At 54.5% G+C, this 21,025-nt stretch overlaps 1 protein-coding gene across 2 annotated transcripts; it reads left to right on the top strand.

Moving 5' to 3' along the window:
* The first annotated feature begins 1,301 nt into the window (after window positions 1-1,301).
* Window positions 1,302-20,323, top strand: TRIM25 (tripartite motif containing 25). 2 transcript variants are annotated; one of them, XM_047705876.1, is made up of 10 exons: window positions 1,302-1,999; window positions 4,999-5,094; window positions 7,658-7,891; window positions 10,617-10,788; window positions 12,348-12,413; window positions 14,329-14,355; window positions 14,684-14,776; window positions 14,882-14,980; window positions 17,999-18,524; window positions 18,859-20,323. In XM_047705876.1, the coding sequence occupies exons 1-10, from the start codon at window positions 1,397-1,399 to the stop codon at window positions 18,902-18,904; spliced, it is 1,962 nt and encodes a 653-aa protein (XP_047561832.1). In that variant the 5' UTR covers window positions 1,302-1,396; the 3' UTR covers window positions 18,905-20,323. The 2 variants fall into 2 exon arrangements, with proteins under 2 accessions (XP_047561832.1, XP_047561831.1); XM_047705875.1 differs by having other exon boundaries at window positions 1,303-1,999; window positions 17,999-20,323.
* Window positions 20,324-21,025: the final 702 nt, after the last annotated feature.

Here is a 21,025-nt window from a genome sequence, read left to right as displayed (position 1 = left end):
CATGAACTCCAGCAAACTCTCCCCAAAACCCTACCTCTCCTTTCTGCCCCCACCCCTCCCAATACTTCTCCCCTCCTGTATACCCACTTTTCCTGTGCCCAGGCCCCCGGGGGAACAGAGCTGGATGAATGAAAGGAAACAAATCTAAATAAACAATTTTGGGAAAAACGTTTGTTTCAAAATTAGTGTGTGTGTGTGTGTGTGTGTGTGTGTGTGTGAGAGAGAGAGAGAGAGAGAGACAGAGACAGAGAGACAGAGAGACAGAGAGAGAGAGAAAAACCTTTGTTTTCTAGGATATTGGGTGCCTGGGTGACTCAGTAGGTTAAGCGTCTGCCTTTGGCTCAGGTCGTGAATCCACGGTCCTGGAATCTAGTCCAACAGGGGGCTTCCTGCTCAGCGGGGAGCCTCCTTTCCGCCTCTTGCTCCCCCTGCTTCTGTCCTCTGTCAAATAAAATCTTAAAAACAAAACAAAACAAACAAACCTGGGGCGCCTGCATAGCTCAGTGGGTTAAGCCTCTGCCTTGGCTCAGGTCGCGAACTCAGGGTCCTGGGACCCAGCCCCACATCGTGCTCTCTGCTCAGCAGGGAGCCTGTTCCCCCTATCTCTCTGCCTGCCTCTCTGCCTACTTGTGATCTCCCTCTCTGTGTCAAATAAATAAATAAAATCTTAAACAAAACAAAACAAACAACAACAAAACCCCTAGGATATCTGCAAAGCCCAGTAAAGTAGAAAGGAAATTAAACACAAAACAAAACTGCATGTTCTACTGGTTGATATGGAAAGAAATCGCCAGCTTTTTTGTGCCAAGGAGCTCCGGCCTTCAGGGACCATATCCCCATGAGCCAGAGCCCAACGGGGGGGGGGGGGGGGGGGGGGGAGATAAGGAAGGGCTTATAAACGGGGCAAGGAGGGGCAGCTTCTCGGTTCAACACCTAGGTCTTCAAGGCGAGGACGGAGGGCGCGGAGGCGGCAGCGCGGGTCCCGGTGAGTTCTCCGCAGAACGCACCAGCTGCAGGCGCTGGGGCAGGAGCGCCACCCCGGCCGGGGTTCCCCACCTGCCGCGCAGGTTTCCTCCTCCGCCTGGGGGGTAGGGCAGCGTGGACAGAAACCGCTGCAGCTCGTGGGGACCAACTGAGACCCGGAGCCCGGCGCCCACGCCCACTCCGCGGAGCCGTCGGGGCTCCCAGCGCTGCTACCTAGCTCCGCGCGCACCACGACCCCCGGCACCCCAGGGGAACCCCGCGCGGCCCGCCCCGCTCCCCACGTGACTTCCTGGAGGCCCGCGGGGCCCGCCCCTCCCGCCGCTCAGTTTCGTTTCCTCGCGGGCCTCCAGCGGTCGTGTGTGGCAGTCGCGGCCGCAGTTCCAGCGCGTCCCGTCCAGTCCCCAGGAGCGCCATGGCGGAGCTGGTCCCCTTGGCCGAGGAGCTGTCGTGCTCCATCTGCCTGGAGCCTTTCAAGGAGCCGGTCACCACGCCCTGCGGCCACAACTTCTGCGGCTCGTGCCTGGACGAGACGTGGGCCGTCCAGGGCCCACCGTATCTGTGCCCGCACTGCCGCGCCAGCTACCACGCGCGGCCGCAGCTGCGCAAGAACACGGTGCTGTGCGCGGTGGTGGAGCAGTTCCTGCAGGCGGAGGAGGCCCGGGCGACGCCCCCGCCCCCCGACGACTGGAAGCTGCCCACCCGCGCCGCCGCGCCCAGCCCGGCGGGCCCGGTGGCCTGTGACCACTGCCTGAAGGAGGCCGCCGTCAAGACGTGCCTGGTGTGCATGGCCTCCTTCTGCCGGGAGCACCTGCAGCCGCATCTGGACAGCCCCGCCTTCCGGGACCACCAGCTGCAGCCCCCGGTCCAGGACCTGATGCGCCGCAAGTGCCCCCGGCACAACCGGCTGCGGGAATTATTCTGCCCCCAGCACGACGAGTGCATCTGCCACATCTGCCTAGTGGAGCACAAGGCCTGCTCGCCTGTGCCCCTGAGCCAGGCCAGCGCCGACCTGGAGGTAGAGGGTGGCGGGCGAGGGCACAGGGCGGCAGCCTGGGACTGCTGGGCGGTGCGGAGGGAGCCGCTGTGGGCATCGTGGTCCACCAAGGCTCACCGGGGGCAGGATGGGTCTCGCCGGGCCCAAGAACCGGGGCAGGGGCGTCCCTGATGTCAGAGTGCAAAGGGTCAAGGAGATCATAGAGCCCTCCTCCGTTATCCGTGGCCCACCGTCTTCCCCCTCCTCCCCGTCTTACAGAGGGGACCACTGAGGACAGCTGAGGTTGCTTGCCTTAAGTCTGTAGAGGGTTTCCCACGTCGGATATGAACCCTGGAGGCTCCCTCGGTTCCCTCGTGGAATCTTGGCATCATCCCAGAGGTGGATATTATTCGGTCCATGGTACAGCTGAGGAAATGGAGGTCCAGAGAAGTTAATTTAGGGTGAGCTACCCCAGTAAGTGGCCAAGCAGGCACCGGGAGCCTGGCTGGTTGGACTCTACAGTTTGCTGCTTGTCCCCATGACCAGCCTGATACCCGAGTTCATGGAGCATGGGATATTCCTGGAGGTTTGAGGTCACGCAAACGAAAAGTTGGGGTGAGCCAGAGAGTTCCAGTGAGCCGGGAGGGTCATTATGAGCAGAAGCGTGGGCCAGGTGCCAGATAGCTCTGGGTGCTACCCACAGGCTGAGCCAGACTCTTGCACAGCAGTGTTCTCCACCCCTGCGGTACGACTTCTGGCACAGCTTTGGCCCCTGGGCCCGAGTCTTCATCAGTAAAGTGAGGAGGTGGGACCAGGTGGCTCCCTAAGGAGACTTCCAGGTCTGTGATGATTTTAGTGGTTTGAGGGAGATCATCACTTCCCTCGTACTTGTTTGTCACACACGCTTGGCTTTGTAATCCTTGTAATAGGCCTGACCTTGCCACCTCCCTGCTCCTCACCATTGTCCTGGCTTGCCAAGTCCCTTGATCAGCCTCCCCCTCTAGCCCTGCTGCTGCTCCCTATTCGGACAGAGCCAGACCTATCTGGGCAGTGCCCCAGCCCTGAGCGTCTGGCTTGTCTTGGCCAGAGTCCACCCCACACTCGGGACTTTGGAGCCTCCCACATCCTCATGGAGAACTCAGGTCCTCAGTCTGTGAATAGATCCTCCACTTCAGAAAGTTCTCTACCCTCGGTGAGGGGACTGTTGTCTCTCGAAGTCCTTGGGCCACTTTCCTTTGTCTGGAGTCACATAGGACCCTCTCTCTGCCATCAGGGGACTGTCATATATGCATCTCATTCATGGTGGATAGAATTTTACCAAACATAGAGTTTTGGGGTGCATTGCTGTTGGAGGTGGAACAGTTGGCAGTCCCCGGGTTTTCTGAGTTCCCTTCTAGCACTGAGACCTGTGCGTCCAGATCTGCCTTGGCCTGGCCTTCTGCCTATGGCCCAGTTTATCTTGGCCACTGTTAGAGGTCAGGTCAAAGGGCATTGTCACAGAGGTTGAATCTGAAACACCATCAGTAACTTGGACTTTCAGGGTCAAGTTAGTGTGACCTTGATCCCTGCTTCCAACCCTTAATCTCTGCTTCCAGCCCTTATAGTTGACTGTCATTGGGTTGTTCAAATCCAGATTCAAGGTCAGGTTTAGATCTGAATATCTCTAGTGGAGTGGGAGAGGCAGGAAAGTGGAGGGGGCAGGCTGGAGGGTGTGGAGCCGGCTCGTTAGGGGAAGTAAGTGTTTTTTCCTGGACATTTCCTGTGTCCTCAGTGCTTTAATTGTAATAACACCGGGACCTTGTAACACCAGTTAACAGTGATGTGAGTCCATTCTTCGAAAGGATGGGTAACTCGCACCTTACAGTGTTGTTCTTAGCTTTCAATAAGTTAACACCTGTAAAGCACCAGCACGGGGCCCAGCTTGGAGTGCGTATATAAGAAACGCTAGCTGCTCTTATTCTGGGGCTGGGTTTTTTTCCCTTCCCCGTTTCTGTGCCCCAGCATGTCACCTGAGCAGGGATGGGGGGTCGCTCCCGATACGGATTCTGAAAATTTATAGAAATACTAAGAGGCCCTGGATGATACTGTCTCCCTTCATGCATAATTGGCCTTGGTTCCTGGAGGTGACTAGGGACTTAACAATTCTGAGTCGCCTTAGTTCCGTTTCAGGGATTTTGCCGATGGGGGGCTGGGCTACCACTTGTTCATCCTTATTCCTAGTGTGTAGCCTGTGGAGGTCCCTACCCTTGGAGCCAAACAAATGAGCCTTGGACCCTGACTCTTGTCCCCCTGCTTCCCCGAGGCTGACAGTGACTCTTCCAGCTGTCTTCTGGAATTGGCAGATGGTTCTGGGAGAGCAACCCCAGATGCCAGACTTATCTCTCTGGATGGCCGTCTCCCGGCTCTGGGCTCCGTCATACTTCCCTGCTTAATTAGCTCTCCGATTGTCAGTAAGCAGATTTTTCTTCCCTGCAGTTTTTGCTTTTCTCATTGTTTGCAGTGGGAGAGCTGGCTCCAAAGACCTCATCTGCCATCCTTGAAACAACCGTTCCAGCTTGTTCTTGGCTCTGTGTGAGCTCAGCCCCCTTGCTGGCCTCCTTGCCTCTGTTTCATTGTCTGAAAAATGGGTGTGAATGAAAAAGCTCCTGATAATAGAAGCGGATGTTTGGTTTGTCCTTACTAAAATCCTGGCACTGTGCTGAGTTCATACGTTGTTTCAGTTAATTCTGCTACTGGCCCTAGGAGGTGGAAATATTTGTATCTCTTTCTTGGCCGAGGGCACAGGTGAGAGATGCTGGGACAGCTGGAAACAGGGCCTGGCACACTAGCCGGTCTGTCTCCAAAACCTGTGCTCACAACTTCTTTCTTGTACTGTTGCTCTAGAAGTTTGAAGGGAGGCCATAAATATGAGAATGCTTCCAAAAGCTATAGGCAGGCAAGACTCAGGGCGGCAGAAGCACCTGTGGGATAGATGCCAGGGCGGTCCCTGGTGTTGGGGGCTGGGCTCCAGTGATCTCTCATGCTGGTTGTTTTCACTGCAGACCAAGCTAAAGCATAAGCTGACCGTCATCTACAGTCAGATCAATGGGGCCTCGAGGGCTCTGGAGGACGTGAGAGCCCGGCAGCACGATGTGCGGGTGAGTGACGGGGCTCTGTGGCCGACCTCCGTCCCCGGGCTTGGGTTGGTTTCCCTAAGAGTCAGGAAGAGACCTCCACCTGTCAAGACATCCAGAAAGCTGCGTCCCCAGGAAAGATTCTTTGTCGACCTAAACTGAGTCCATGAGCTCTGACCTTGGTGTGGGGAGCACGGGGGCAATCATTAGAAATTAGGGCCATAGGGGCACGTGGGTGGCTCAGTGGGTTAAGCCTCTGCGTTCACCTCAGGTCATAATCTCAGGGTCCTGGGATCGAGCCCCACATCGGGCTCTCTGCTCAGCGGGGAGCTGGCTTCCTCCTCTCTCTCTGCCTGCCTCTCTGCCTACTTGTGATCTCTGTCTGTCAAATAAATAAATAAAATCTTTAAAAAAAAAAAAATTAGGACCATGAAGTAGTCATAGAGGGGTGCCTGACTAGCTCAGTTGGTAGAGCATGTGACTCTTGATCTTGAGGTTGTGAGTTCGAGCCCCACATTGGGCGTAGAGCTTACTTAAAAAAAAAAAAAAAAGATCGTGAGAAAAAAAGTACTGATCTAAAAAGTGGTTATGATTTAAATGGGAAAAAAACAGGAAACAAAAGTGTATACCCACTAGAGTTCTGTTTATAAAAAGCAAGTGTGTTGGTTTTCTAGAGCTATCCTAACCAGTTACCCCCAGCTCAGCTTACAGAGACAGAAATGTGTTTGCTCACAGTCCTGGAGGCCAGAAGTTCAGAATCAGTCAGGGCCATACTTCCTGGTTCAAGGGAAGAATCCTTCCTTGGCTCTTCCAGCTTCCGGAGGCTCAGGCATTCCTGGGCTTGTGGCTGGTGTCACTCCAGCCCCGGCCTCTGTCTTCATATGGCCTCCTCTTTCCTCTGTGTCTTTTCTTCTGTCACTAACAAGGACCTTTGTCATTGGATTTGGGGCCCATCCGGGTGACCCAGGATAATCTCATCTCAAGATTCCTACCTTATTACATCTGCAAAGACTTTTGCCAAGTAACCTCACCTTCTCAGGTTCGGAAATCTGCACATATCTTTGTGGGGAGGGTCATCATTCAACCCATTACAGGAAGTATAGGAAAAAAGACTGAAAGGAAGTATAGTAACAGAAGAGTAACAGAAGCATTGGATGAGTAGAATGAGAGATTTTTGGGGGTCTAGTTTTTATAAGTTTTGTAAGGTTTTCAATATTATATATTAAAAGAATACATATGTATTTTATATGTATAAGTAAAAAAATATATAAAACATATAATAAAATGATATTATATATAATATAATATCTATATGTGTTTTAAGTTTATTTATTTATTTATTTGTTTGTTTTACGTTTATGTAAGTAATCTCTGTACCCACTGTGGGCCTTGAACTCATGACCCCAAGATCAAGAGTCGCATGTTCTTCTGACTGAGGAAGCTAGGCGCCCCTGAAGGAATATATTGAAAGAAGATTTGAGTTTTAAATATCCTGCTCTAGAGCCGTAGCGTCTGGTTTTATGGTGGCAGCTGAGTTCTGAGTTAGAATACCAGCTGTGTTACAAAATAGCCTGTGATACTTGCCCGCTGTGGGCAGATCTCTGAGCCTCAGTTTTTCCAGCTGCACAATGGAGTCAAAGCTTTTCCCCAATGGTGGCCTTGTGGCTTAGGTGAAGGCATGTACGGGAAAGCATGTGTACTGTTTGGAGGGGGCGGGCTAAACTGTTGACAGAGATTACCCCTCAACACCACCACCACCACCAAATTCAGAGTCTTAAATAAAATAGAAGTTTCTTTGGCTCTGTTTGGCAGCTCAGTGCCAGATGTGAGCTGCCCGGACTAGCGGGGGTGTTCCGTTCCACGTGATTGTGCAGGATTCAGAGTCTTTTCTTACTACCCCATACTGCAGGGGGTTTCTCACCTCTGGTTGGAGCTGGGTCACCATGACGTCTTTGTTCGAGCCTGCAGAAGAGGGGACAGGGGAGAAAAGTGTTGTGCTCATGCTGCACTGGGAGCAGCTTAGTCCCGTGGCCGCATCTAGCTGCAGGGGTGGCTGGGGATGTCGTCTGTGGCGGGATAGCCATGTACCCTGGGAAACCCCGGGGGTGTTCTCTTCCTAAGAGGAAGCCATTCTCTTTGTTCCTAAGCTCTACATAAAAAGCATCATGCCTGAGTTGTCTTCTGCACATTGTTTTTTCCCTCGTGGAAATTTGTCCGTGCCTTGCCCTAGTTCATTAGTTTTCATTACTATTTAATATCCTATTCTATGAATAATTTGAAGATTTGTATCTTACTGATAGATGTTTGGTTGTTCCCAGGGTTCTGCTAATGCAAGCAGTTCTTCTAGGAGCGTTCTTGGGTCTGTCTCTGGGGCAGGGGTCTGAGTGTTTTTCTAGAGGCTATTGCCTGGGTTGGGGAGGAGCACCTTCAGATTCATTAGACATTGCCAAAGTCCCGTGCAAAGCAGTTGTGCCCATTTGGTCTCCCACGAAGCACAGGAAAGAGTTCCTGGTGCTCCACATCTCACCAGCACTTGGTACCGCGGGCTTAACTTCCTGGCCTGTCCACTGTGTCTTGGCCCTATTAGGAGGCTACGAATCGGAGGATGGAGCAGCTGAGACAGGAGTACATGGAAATCAAGGCGCTCATCGATGCTGCAGAGGCCACCTCCACACGGAAGATAAAGGAAGAGGAGAAGAGAGTCAATACCAAGTTCGACAACATCTACCAGATCCTTCTCAAGAAGAGGAGTGAGATCCAGAATCTGAAGGAGGAGGTTGAACTTGCCCTGACCAAGGGGGACGAGTTCGAGTTTCTGGAGGTAGGTCTCAGTGAAGACGGTTGAACGCGCTTCCTGCGTGCCATGACCCTGGTGACGGCAGGTGCTGTAGGGCTGCCGGGAGACAGGGCTGGACGGGGTCCCTGGGAGCCGTCCCGAGACTCACGCGGTGTCCGTTTGCTGTGCTCTGTGACAGCTTACCACAAACTTCATGGTTTGGAAGAGTATTTTATTTGTTCCCTCACCCCTTCCGAGACTTAGGGTCGGGGCATGGCTTAAGGGCTTGCCGTCTGAGGGTTGGCTGGGCTGCATTCCTTTTGGAGCTGCGGATTGTCTTCCAAGCTCACGCGGTTGTTGGCCGAATTCGGTTCCCGTGGTGCAGGCCCCAGGGCCTGCTCTCCCGCTGGCTGTCGGTGGAGGTCTGCTCTCAGTTCCTTGGCGTGGTGGCCCTCTCTCCACTTGCCAGCTACTTCTTCAAAGCCGGCGGAGAAGGAAAGCCTGGTCGCTTTTTCTTTTTTTTTCTTTTTTTTCCTGTGTAGATTACTTAGATTATTGGTCTTCTCTTTCTCCTTTTTAGTTATTTATCTATTTTTAGATTTTATTTATTTATTTGACAGACAGAAATCACAAGTAGGCAGAGAGGCAGGCAGACAGAGAGAGGGGAAAGAAGGTTTCCTGCCGAGCAGAGAGCCCGATGCGGGGCTCGATCCCAGGACCCTGGGATCATGACCTGAGCCGAAGGCAGAGGCTTTAACCTGCTGAGCCACCCAGGCGCCCCTCTTTCTCCTTTTTAAAATAAATTTCAACTAAGTAGGCTGCACACCCAATGTGGGGCTTGAACTCACGACCCCAAGATCAAGTCACATGCTCCACCAATTGAGCCATCCAGGCCCCCCCCCTTTTTTTTAACATTTTAATTCCAGTATCTAGTTAACATGCAGTGTTACATTGGTTTCAGGTATACACCAAATTCAGATTCCACAATTCTGTATACTTGGTGTTCATCATGATAAGTGTACTTTTAATGCCCATCACCTTGTTCCCCCATCCCGCCATGCCCCTCTGGTAACTACCAGATTGTTCTCTAGAGTTCAGAGTCTGTTTCTTGGCTTTGTCTCTCTCACTCGCTCTCTTTCCCCTTTGCTCATTGTTTTGTTTGTTAAATTGCCATAAGTGAGTGAAATTGTGTGGTATTTGCCTTTCTCTGACTTAATGTTGCTTAGCATGCTGCTAGTCTCCAGATCCGTCCATGCTGTTGCAAATGGCAAGATTTCATTCCCTCTTACAAGCCTGGTCCCTTTCAATGGCTCCCCCTTGGTAAATCAGGCCCACCAGGATACTCGCCTTTCTGATGGACTCAAAACCAGCAGATTTTGAATCTTCATTACATCTGTAGCATTCTTACAGTTTTTCCGTATAAGGGAACTGAGTCATGGGAGTGCTAGCCTACCGTATTCACAATCTTGCCCATACTCGGAGGGAGGAGATCATACAGGGTCCTCACCCCTGGACGAGGCGGGCATCTTGGGGGCCATCTTAGAGTGTTGCCGACTACAAATGCCTCCGTCCCCTTCCCTCCATTCCTCCTCCCCGTGGACCCTGGGGTGACCTGGGTGACCTGGGTGACCTGTCCTTGTCAGCAGCCTCCTCTCTTGCCAGTCCCTGCCCCGCCCATGCTGTAACCACAACAGGGCACCCGCCATTCCCCAGACACGCTGGGCATTGGATGGGAATGCCGTGCCCGACCCTCTCTGCCTCGTAAATCCTGTCCTTTCTCCAGGGCCACTCCAGCTTCCCCACCATCGTCCTTGGATCCCGTTGCTCTGCCGTCACTGGTGACTGAGCAGGTCGCACTGCTGTAGCACTCAGCGGCCTGGTTTTCGATCTGCTGGTTGTGTGTGTTCGGATTGCCTCTCCTTCGGGAACCCCATCCCTTACTACCACCCCCTTCTCCTGGCACACAGCGGGTGTTCCCCGAGCTCCATCAATGGGGCAACGTCATCTCAGAGGACCGGAGTCCTTATTTTGGTCTTGGCGAGAGTACAGGAGTGGCTGGGAACCTTCTCTTCTCCCCGCATGGACTTCTTTCCATGCCTGGATTGGGTACCACTGACTTTCATCTCAGTGTTCCTTCCTCTTTGTTGGCCTGGCTGCCTAGAGCTTTCTGAGAAGGATTCTAAGTCCCTACCTTGGGCCTTTTGATGCTGTATGACCCGATTTTATCTCAAAGTGTGGCACCCTCTGGCAGCTCCTTCCTTTTCACTGGATGTGCCCTGGCTGAACCCTTTGCCCCTTGAGGTGTCCCCATCCAGTTTTAGAACGTGTGTGCAGAGCTGGTCCTGGAGGGCTGAGGCTTCTGTGCTTGGCCGGCTACGGCGGGAGGAGCGGAAGAGCATTATCCGCTGGGGGGGTCAGAGATTTGCATGTCCCAACTCTGTCCTTGCCACTAACTGGCAGAGATCCTGGCAGAATGCTTGTTGTTTACTTTTTTTTTTCTCTTTCTTTCTTCCTTTCTCTTTCTTTCTTTCTTCCTTTCACACGTGTTATTTCTTGACTTCAGTTTCTCCGTTGCTAGGTGAGTGGCCTCTGAGGGCCCTTCCAGGTCCAGAGAGCTGTGATTGAAAGTGGCCCATTAGCCCCCAGCAATCTCTGGCCTGTCACTTGAGCACGCATGGGCACAGGGAAGGTCCTCCTGGGGTTCGTGAGGCCTGAGCCTGGGCCCTGGCTTCCCTGGAGCTGCCCAAACTAACACCTTGGCCTGTTTCAGAAAGGGCTAAAGCTGCAAGGAGTGTCCACAAAGCCGGTCTACGTCCCCAAGGTGGAGCTAAATCAGGAGCTGATAAGGGGTGTCTGTCAGGGCACCTCAGACCTCAAAGATGAGCTGAAGCGGTATATCAGGCAGTCCCAGGACAAGAAGCCTGAGGAACCCACCGGCTCAGGTAACCATTAGCAGTCCCTGTACTCCCCTCCTGGGACCCCTGAGATGGGGGTGTCCCCTTGGGGTTTAGGGGTGGGGGAGGGTCTCGGCCCACAGCACTAGGGCTTGAGTTGCATCTGCCCTCCATCTGAGAGGTCGCGGGGAAACATCTTGCGTTGTAGCCATCCTTCTGAAAACATTTCTGGGTGCCTAGATGTTAAACGATGGGACTTTCTGGACAGGCTGTTCTTGGGTGTGACCGAGAGGCTGGCTTAGGTGGCTTTCGGATGGACTCTAGGTTATCAGTGTCTTTGGTGGGGAATGGCTAGTTTTGGGGTCAGAGAAACCTGGCATTCCCCTCTGATACCCCCTTTCTTTGCCCATTGTATCCAATCTAGGACCAGATTTTACTTCTTAAATTTCTCCTGACTCAGTCCACTGGCCCCCCTACCAGCCAACACCTGCCTGCTTTCTGTTCCCCTCATCTGTGTCAACTTTCTAGAAAGTCCTTCTGCATCCACTCCTGCTGCAGCCAGAGAGAGCTTTTCAGGGTGCAAATCTGATCTCCTGGGACCTTCTCCCCTCACCCTGTTCAGAGAATTTCCATTGTTTTTGGATCTCCGACCACACTGTTGACACTATTGTCCGGGCCCCTCCCTAGTCAGGCCCTGTCCTTTTCACCAGCCTTGAAGCGCCCCCTCCTCCCACACATCTCTGTGCTTGCTCTTCCTTGCATATGCCAAGCTTCCTGCCACCGGGCCTTTGTATGTGCCCTTCCCACTGCCTAGAAGGCTCAGACTCCACCATCCTCACCAGTTCACTCCTCTCACCCTTCAGAGATCAGTTGAAATACTGTATTTCTCAGTCAACCTCCCCTGTCACCCCCACTCCCACTCCTCAGACTAGGTCCCAAGATCCTTATGATCCCTTCGCACAGGAGCCTTTGCACATCTGTCATTTTGTTCTTCCCCCACTAGATTACAGTCTCTGTGAGGGCAGGGGCTTGGTCTGTTTGTCATCCAACTCTCTCTCCCCAGTGCCTAGCACAGAGCCTGGCACATAGTGAATCTTCCAGTGTAATCCCAGGGGTGGGGCTTGGAGGGCTGAGTGTCCTTGCGGAAGGGCCTCTGAAACCGGCATGGCGTGCTTTGTGCAGAGGGGATGGCTGTTGACGAGCTGGCCATGCATATATTTGTTTTCCCGCTCCATCAGTAATTGCTGGTCTGGGGCAGGGTGATGGAAAAACCAGGGGGTGAGGAATGAGGCCTCTTGGCCTCTTTGCCACAAGCAAAAGGCTTGTCCCCACTGACACCAGAAGATCCAGAACCTCAAGAGAGGCTCCAGAGGTCATGGAGCAGGGCGCTGACAGAGAAAACATTGACCCCAGCTACATTTTCAGCCAGAGAAAAGAGGGACACACCAAACCCTTTTCGTGCCCTTGTTTCTAGCTCTTGTAAAGGATTGGGTAGGGAAGGTCAGTGGAGATCACCTTTGTAAACCCTTTCTCTGCCTGCCCCTGGCAAAGCTGGCCCCAAAGCTAGGGTTGCTTTGGAAGAACTAACCCCTTCTTCTTTGGCACAGGGAACCCCGGAGAGCATGGCCCAGCACCCACGCACAAACCCACCCACTCTGCGAAAAAGGCCCCTAGTAAGTAACCCTGCTGCTGTTCTGGGGCTCCTGTCAGCCCGTCCCAAATGGCTGGGGGCAGGGGAGGGGGGAGTGCCTCTGCAGAGGAGTCTGGCTAGAGGGGCTATTGAAGGGACTCCCCTGGGGTGCTCAGCAGGACCGGCTATGCAGGGGCCAGCAAGGTTACCAGCACCTGCTCCTCTTGAGAAGTAGTTGCTGACACCCAAGTTTTGGCCCTTGGGCACAGCGCCCCCTGGAGCGCCCCCTGGAGGAGCCTGACTCGGGTTCCGAGGCGCAGGGGCTCCCCGCTCACCTGGGAGGGAGTTCTGAGAGAGTTCAGAGTGGTTCCCTCTGGAGTCATCCTGTGCTGCTGCTCTCAGAGCACTTCCCGACCTGTGCCTGTCATCACTTCCCTGGGTGCTGCCCCTGGGAGCCGCGGGAACTCTGGGTCTGTGCTCCCGCTGCTTGGTTTTCGAGTTTAGGCTGCCTTTGGCAGACAGATGTGTGGTATTGGTCTCCGAATGGAGTACAGAGCCAGGGGCAGAGGTGCCTGGTGTGGGTGGAGCAGGTGGCCCCCAGCTCAGCGAGCAGATGTGGAGGGGCACCTGGTGTGACCAGAGAAAGGAAAAGTCAGTGAACAGGCTCTGGGCACCCATGTCCGCAGATCACCCCCCTGCCCCTCTCCCCCAGATATGCCCCAGATCACAAGCCCTGCTCTTAGCAGGAGTGAGCTGGGGATGCTGGCTGAGACGGGACAACAGGCAGGGGAGGAGTGGACGGATGTCACAGCGTAGATGAGACTCAGGACAGCCCTGAGGGCCAGGGAGGGGGCTGTGCCCTAGGCAGCGGCTCAGCCTAGGGTCCTCCCAAGAGGCTTGTACTGCGGGAGTGGGCAGGGCAGGAGGCGATGGGGCCGGAGTGAAGACAGCATCTGGACAGAGGACTTGGAAGTGGGAGGAAGGGAGAGTGGAGGGGGGGAGGTGGGTGTCCTGTGGGGCTGAGTGGGGGCTGGCGGGGAAGTAGAGGATGATAGGAGAGAGCAGGGTTTGTCTGCGGGCAGGGGTAAGATCCACAGCACCCCTTTTCACTCCAGTGGTAGGGATGGTGGTGGAGGGATCCTGAAATCTAGCTTACGTAGACTTGAGTATGTTTCAGACCCACCAGGGGTGTGTAAAACACGGGTCGCTGGGCCCCCGGCCCGGACTGTCAGAGTCAGCAGGGTCCTGGGTGGGGCTCAAGAGTGTACATTCAGTTTTCATAGGTGCATGTTCCAGAGAATTTTTTAAAGACTGTTGTGATAATTTGGCAAGCACATTTCTTTGCTGATTCCCTTTTTTGGGGGGGGGGGGGTTGGAGTATTTTTTCTTTTATAGAGATATAATTTATCTACAGTACAATGTGCAGATCTTAAATGTGCACTTTGATAATTTTGACAGGCGTGTATGTGAGTGTTACTATTACCCAAATCAAGTTAAAGAGTTAATTACCCCAGAAAATTCCTTCATGCTCCTCCTTGTCAGTCCCAGCCCCCAAAACCACTGACGCAGGTTTGTCACCACAGGTTCATTTGCTTGTTTCCAGGGAAAACATCCTAGCTCTATTTGTATGGGTCACATTCATGCAAATGATTATTATAATGGCGGCTTTTAAAAAAGATTTTACTTATTTATTTGAGAGAGCATGCACAGGAGAGCACAGAGCTTGAGCGGAGGGAGGGGCGGGGGGGGCAGAGGGGGGCAGAGGGAGCCGGAGAAGCAGGCTCCCCGCTGACATGGGGAGCCTGACATGGGGCTCGACCCCAGGACCCCAGGGATCATGACCTGAGCTGAAGGCAGTCGCTTAACCACTGAGCCACCCCAGCGCCCCTGTTATGGTGTTTTGAAAGTGTCACTGTGCTGTGCTTCATAATATCAATTTGGAAAATGTTCTTTTTCAGAAGAAGAAAAGAAACCCAAGAAACCTCGTAAGTTATGCATTTGTGCCTCTTACTGTTTCTTGGGATTGCCCAAGTGTGGAACCGATGGCTGGCAGCAAAGGCTGACCTCTCCGGTCGGGGTTCTGTGATTACGCTCTGGGGTGGCGAGCGGGCCTGAGGTTGGGGGTAAGCACGAGTGCACGTGAGCAAGACGAGTGATGAGTGCAGCCCTGTCTGGACTCGGCTGTGTCGCTCCGGCTGTCCAGGTGTGTGTGTGGAAGTAGTTCTTGAAGATCAGTGTGGAAGGGAGGACGGGCCATCGGGCCACCGTATCATGTGTCCAATTCATGTTTCTCCTCCTCCTGTTCATCCCCAGCCCCTGCCTCAGCCTCCAAGATGCCCACCTTCGGAGCCTCGGCCACCAAGATGCCCACCTTCGGAGCCCAGGGAGAGTTCCTGGATCCGGAGGGTGAGTCCTAATTCCTAAGTCCTGGGCCAGCCTGGAGGGTTGGGGGCAGTGTGGGGTGTCCACTCTGAGTTTGTTCTGAAAACGGCTCTCCTTGTCCTCACCCAGGTATAGGCAAAGCCCCCACTGCACAGCCCAACGCAGCGGCCGTCAAGGCCAAGGTGCTGGAGACCTTCTTAGCCAAGTCCAGGCCCGAGCTCCTGGAGTGTGAGTAGCGTCGGCTCTGAGGAGCGGTCCTGTTGGCTGTCAGGCTCGTCTGTGCAGTTCTACTCTCTGATCTCTACCCTCGCCTCTCTCTGGACATCCAGCTTGGTTCCCCCTTCCCCTTGTTAGCCACTGGCCTGTCCTCCACTTTGCCACAGCCTTGCTCGCTCCCCTTTCAGCACGTCCTCCCCCCCACTCCCCGAGCCCCGCCACCACCAGCTCAGCTTGCCCCTTTCTCTGGGCCCGCACCTGCTGCCCAGCCCATGCCTCGGGCATCGCTGGGGGGCCACTGCCAGCACCCCCACTCCAGATTTCTCCTCAGCTCTCCTGCCATTCCAGAGGCTTCCAACTTGTCATAACGGGTCCTCTCCCTGTCCCACCTACCTTCGTCCGCTCCACAGAGCAGAGGGGCCCCTCGGCCTCTTGTTGCCGCCATCTCTCCTGCATCTCCACTTACTGTCTCCCCACCATGCCCTCCTCCCCACGGCCAGTCTGGCTACTCCTGCTCTGTGTGCGCTCGCGCTCTCAGTCAGGCCTTCCACACCGTCACCGGCTCTCCTGGGGCCTGCCCCCCACCCCACAACAGCGTGTTTAAATTCCCCTCGTTGCAAAAGCAAAAGCAAAACAAACAGGAATACGAAAGCCGCCAGTGCAGACAGCCTGCCTTTCACCTGAATACTGGGGAAAAGTACAGATTCCTGGGCCCCAGGCCAGGGCTTGCAAGGTCAGGCTGCTGGGGACCAGCCCAGAAAGCTGGAGGGTAATCGCCTTTCCTCCATGATCCTTCTGAGGGAAGTTGGAAAAATACAACCACATTGCTGTGGCTGCCTGTCAGAACCCCCTGGGGCCTTGACCAAAGGCCAAAGCTTGCCCAAGCTTTCCCGGGACTGTGGGGGGACAAGAGCTGCAAGTCTGGCCTCTGTCCCTGCCCTGCAGCAGGCCAGCTCTGGCCGAGGGTAGTGGCAGCCCCCATGCAGCTAAACGTCAAGGACGCCTTTCAGCCTTCAGTGTGCTGGACCTCTCAGCCGCATCAGTCCTTCTCTAAGGGAACAGTCCCTGGGCTCCCCTGGGCGCCACCTGCACCTCTGTTCCTTCTTAAGCACATTTTCGAGCCTGTCCTTCCTTGACCGCCTGGAAGCGGTTGGCAGTCCTTCAGCGCCGGCTCTAGGCTCCTCCTGTTTCCCATCTGCACCCACTTGGATGCAGTACACGAGACCTCCCGCTGCAGAGGGTGCCCTGGCCCCCCTTTCTCCACAGGTGCAGCGGGCTGAACTGTCTTGGGGGTGTGGGGGAAACTTCCTCAGGGCCTGCCTCTCCAGAGCTTCCTGCTGTTCCCACTCCCCTGCAAGACCCAGGCTTGGTGCGGCTGGGCTAACCACCGTGGGGCCGCTGGTGGCCCACTGAACCACAGGTTTCTGGAGCCCTGGGCTCCTGGAGAGTAGCCACGAGAGCAAACAAAGGGAGTTCCAGCAACGCAGGACCGTAGAGAACATTTTCCCTCCTCTGTTTATTTTGTCCCCCTGGGGTGTGGGGTGTGGGGTGGCTCAGGCCTCCTGGAAAACATCCTGCCCAGAGCCATCCAGCAAGGGAATGGCAGGCCATGGTGAAACCCCCGGGTCTTGGTTTCCAGGTTCCCAAGCTAGGGATTTCCCCTCCTCCGGGCTCCCTGGGGAATCTGTCTTCCATGGTTGGAGGTGCTCCTGGGAGGGGAAGGGCAGAGATGGGTGTGTCCCGGGAAGGAGTTTGAGCCTAGGGACAACACACAGCTGAGCTCAGTCTTCGAATCTCCTGGAACTGTTGGAAGTGTGCTGGGAAGGGTGGGGAGGCCATGTGAGTGTCCCAACCAGGAATACTCAGGTAATTTCTGTGTTTGGCTCCCTCTTGTCCACCAAGTAAAGTCTAAACCCTTTAGCTCTCTGCCCCGTGTCCCCAACATGTCTCCCTTCTCCTGCTAGGCCTCTCTCCCACTGCCTAGCCTTCTCTGGTCCCAGTACGTCCCACCCTTCCTGTGACTCCAAGCTTTGCTCTCGCTATCCCCTCTGCCCAGAATGACCTCACCCCATGCTGCTTGCTTCTGTTTAATATTTCTCAGCTTCCTGTGCTTGGCGCCAATTCCAGCCTACCTGCGAGATGTTCCCCGGTGCGCTCCCCACCCTCCAAGTAGAGCCACTGGTCCGTAGAGCGTGCGCCAACTCATTGAGCAGAGTGCCACCTCACAGTGTTGTCACTGATGGGCTGGCCTTGCCCTGAGGTCGGGTACCATGTCTATTCAGAGTCGTGTGTCTTGCCCAGAATCAGGTGCTCAGTCAATGGCTTTGGGTGATGAATGGTCACTCATCTGGGTCACTGATAGATGGACAGTTGGCTGGATTGATGGATAGACAGATGGACACATGTCTGGCTGGCTGGACAGAATGGATGGATGGATGGATGGATGGATGGATGTGTGTATGGATGATGGACAGATGGATATGTATATGGATGGATATATGGGTGGATGGGTGGGTAGAAGGGTGGATGATGGAAGGAAGGAAGGGTGGATGAGTGGGTAGGTGGATCGATGGAAGGAAGGAAGGAAGGGTGGATGAAAGGGTAGGTGAATGGATGGGTGGGTGGATAGATGGGCGGATGGATGGATGAAAGGAAGGAAGGATGGATGGCTGGATGGGTGGGCAGGTGAGTGGATGGATGGACTGATGGATGGGATGGAAGGATGGATGGATGGATGGACTGATGGACAGGATGGAAGGATGGATGGATGGATGGATGGGTGGGTGGGCAGGTGGATGGAGATGGTTGGATGGGTGTAAGGGAGGAAGGAAGGGAAGGGAAGGAAAGAAGGAGGGAAGGGTGGATGAGTAGGTAAGTGGATGGGTGGGTGGGTGGGTAGATGGATGGACAGGTGGAAGGATAGATGAATAGGTAAAAATAAATGAATAAGTACTACCAGTTGGGGAAAGGTTTATACGTGAGAGCACTTTGGGCTCCTTGTAACTGATTCCTTGGGTCATGTCTTCTTAGATGCCATTAAATTCAGCCTGGACTACAACACGGCCCACAACAAGGTGGCGCTGTCGGAGAACTACACGGTCGCCTCTGTGGCTGAATCACCCCTGAACTACCAGCCGCATCCCAAGAGGTTCATGTACTGCTCCCAGGTGCTGGGCCTGCACTGCTACAAGAAAGGGATCCATTACTGGGAGGTGGAGCTGCAGAAGAACAACTTCTGCGGGGTGGGCGTCTGCTACGGCAGCATGCCGCGCCAGGGCCCCGAGAGCCGGCTCGGCCGCAACAGCGCCTCGTGGTGCGTGGAGTGGTTCAACACCAAGATCTCTGCGTGGCACAACAACGTGGAGAAAACGCTGCCCTCCACCAAGGCCACGCGGGTCGGCGTGCTGCTCAACTGTGACCATGGCTTCGTCATCTTCTTTGCTGTCTCCGACAAGGTCCACCTGATGTATAAGTACAAAGTGGACTTCACGGAAGCGCTGTACCCAGCCTTCTGGGTGTTCTCTGCCGGTGCCATGCTCTCCATCTGCTCCTACAAGTAGGCAGGCCACAGACGTGGGCCTCTGCGGCCCCCGGCTTGTGGCGACGGAGCCACAGGTGGACCTCTCTGCGGGTCTCCTGTGATTCCCCGGGGGTTGAGACTGTTTGGGGGGTGGGGACTGGTGGGAGGCAGGGGTCGGGGGATGGGGTAAGAGGAGAGATCCGGCCAGAGCAAGGGGTGGGGGTGATGGCATCATGGGCCAGGAGGTATGGCCACGTCCTTGTACCTGTCAGGGCAGGGTGAGCTCCTCCTTGTTCTGGTAGGTCTCCAGCTGCTGGCAGCTGGACGGGGCTCTGAGGGGTAAAATCCTGAGCGCCCTTCTCTGTTGCAGGGAGTCTGCAGCCACTGCGTGCTCTTCCCCAGGCGACGTGGCGTGAGCTCCTTTGCTGCCCGGAACAGCCTTCGGATCTTAGTGTTTTGATTACTTCCATAGGGCTATTCAACGCAATAGATTTTTAAAAAAATTCCAAAATAACTGAATTTCAATATTATTCATCACCCCCCCTAACGTGGGGATTCGGGTATTTTAAGAGAAACTACCCATGGCAGATCTCCACCCAGATCAGAGTTTCTGGAAGGTGTGTGTCCTCTCCCCCCACTTGAAAATAGCCCTGCTCCCCTTCCTCTCCTACCTCACACACCCCATCGATGGTTTTCAAATGTTCAACGCAACAGGAAACTTTTCAGGCTAAGGTTTCGAACCATGATCTGGATCAGCCTCTGTGGAATTTGTGATTCAAGGTCAAGGTGACCCAGGTCCCATGGATGGAAACCCCTCCTGTTTCCCACTCTTGGCAGACATTCTTTGGCTGTACCCAGAGCTTGGGGGAGGCCTTCTTCCTGTAGCTTAGGCTTTGGGGCAAGGAACTCCATGGGGCAAGAGCGACCCTGCTCTGGGTTGACAGAGTGTGGTGGTTTTGCTCCTACTAGAGTGTCGTCTTGCCCTCCTACTGATGACTGGACTCCGTGATAGCCTTTCTTCCCCAGGACAGAGAGCCTGGATTGGCTGGTGGAGAGACCACGGTGGCCAGCACAGGACAACTAGGCTTTCTCTCCATAGCCTGTAGTCACGCGGGCGGGTCATGCGGGGCTGCCTCCGGGACCACACTAGCTTACCTGCTGGGGTGACTACCTGTGGCCCACAGCGTTTCTGGCAGATCCCTGGGAAGCAAGAGCATTCCTGTTTATCCCCGGCCACAGGCTGCACGCCCAGGGCTGGCCCTCATGGGAGTCAGATGCCCGTCACTCGCTCTAGCCCCTGCTCTTTTCCTCCTTTGAGCTAATTCCAGATGTCGGGCTTGACCAGGCTAGGGGGCCCAGAGACTTTAAGGGCCAGGGAGAGAACGCCCCACGGGGCTCAAGCACAAGGGGCTAATTTTCCTGCAGCATTTCTGTGCAGTGAAAATAACCCCAGTCTGCAAAGAGGAAGGAGGGAATGGACTGCCAGAATTTCCCGAGCTCCTTATATCCTGATGTCAGGATGTAAATTCCCAATCCAAAGTGGGAGGAATTTAACCTCCCGTTGGTGAAATGAAGCCTGCTCTGGACACTCCTAAGTTGGGGAGGGGGCTCAGATCAGGCTCTTCGTGGTGTTAAACAGAGGTCATCATTGGGGATCTGGGGACCCCAGACCTCTTCTATGAATATATGAGAATTTAACACATCTGTGGTCTCGTGCTGGAATTCCGGGGCACTCCAGTCAGGCCCGGAGCCCTGGAAATTCCCGACAGGTGTGAAAGGACTTCCACTTCCTTGGGAGGGAGATCCTCTTTGTAGGGAAGAGATCCCTACAGTAGGGAAGAGATCCCTACAGTAGGGAAGATATCTCTACAGTAGGGAAGATATCCCTACAGTAGGGAAGATCCTCTTTGTAGGGAAGGGATCCCTACAGTAGCCAAGATGTGTGTTTTTTTTTTAAAGTTTTCCTCCTCTGATCCTGAGAAGAAGAGTTCTTTGGTGATTCTTCTCTGCTGTTGGCCCAGGTCAAAAGCATCTTCATTGATCTTTGAAACAAAAGTCTGGTCTGAAGCCAGTTCCCACCTGGGAGACAGCTGGGCTGAGAGGAGGGGAGCGCTGCAGCTGAGCTGGGGGTCCTGCCCTGGCTGTCCGCTGCAGATCTCAGCTCGGGAAGCGAGCTCCCCTCTGTGTGTGAGGGGCAAGCAGGTAACCCAAGCTGGGCTCTGGGCAAGGTGCTCTGGAGAGGCAAACCCTTGCTGTCTTGAGCCATTCTCTGTGCAGTGGTGACACTTAACGTTCCCTCGCCACTGCCCGACCCAGATTCCTCAAGGTCAGGCCAGCTTTGTGTTCGTCTGAGGTCCCGTTTTGCAAAATAAACCAGAGGAAATGGTATTGGGTTCCTCCGCTCACTACTCTGGCCATCCCATCCTGGAGGGGGTGCCTCCTAGACACCCCCTGGTGCCCTGGGGAGGAGTCAGAAATCCCTAGAAACACAAACAAAACTACCGCCCCAGACGGGGGTGTCAGGGACTGACTCAGTC

The sequence above is a fragment of the Lutra lutra genome, chromosome 16, assembly GCF_902655055.1.
Source record: "Lutra lutra chromosome 16, mLutLut1.2, whole genome shotgun sequence".
Lineage (NCBI taxonomy): Eukaryota > Metazoa > Chordata > Mammalia > Carnivora > Mustelidae > Lutra > Lutra lutra.
The sequence above is the reverse complement of the archived record's forward strand: the minus strand, read 5'-3'. Positions and strand labels throughout refer to the sequence as shown.

Excerpts from the sequence above, each read along its gene's own strand:
- TRIM25 (XM_047705876.1), top strand. The coding sequence starts at position 1,397 with ATGGCGGAGCTGGTCCCCTTGGCCGAGGAGCTGTCGTGCTCCATCTGC. Across the intron at positions 2,000-4,998 it reads AGGCCAGCGCCGACCTGGAG|ACCAAGCTAAAGCATAAGCT; the intron begins GTAGAGGGTGGC and ends TTTTCACTGCAG. Across the intron at positions 12,414-14,328 it reads CTCTGCGAAAAAGGCCCCTA|AAGAAGAAAAGAAACCCAAG; the intron begins GTAAGTAACCCT and ends GTTCTTTTTCAG.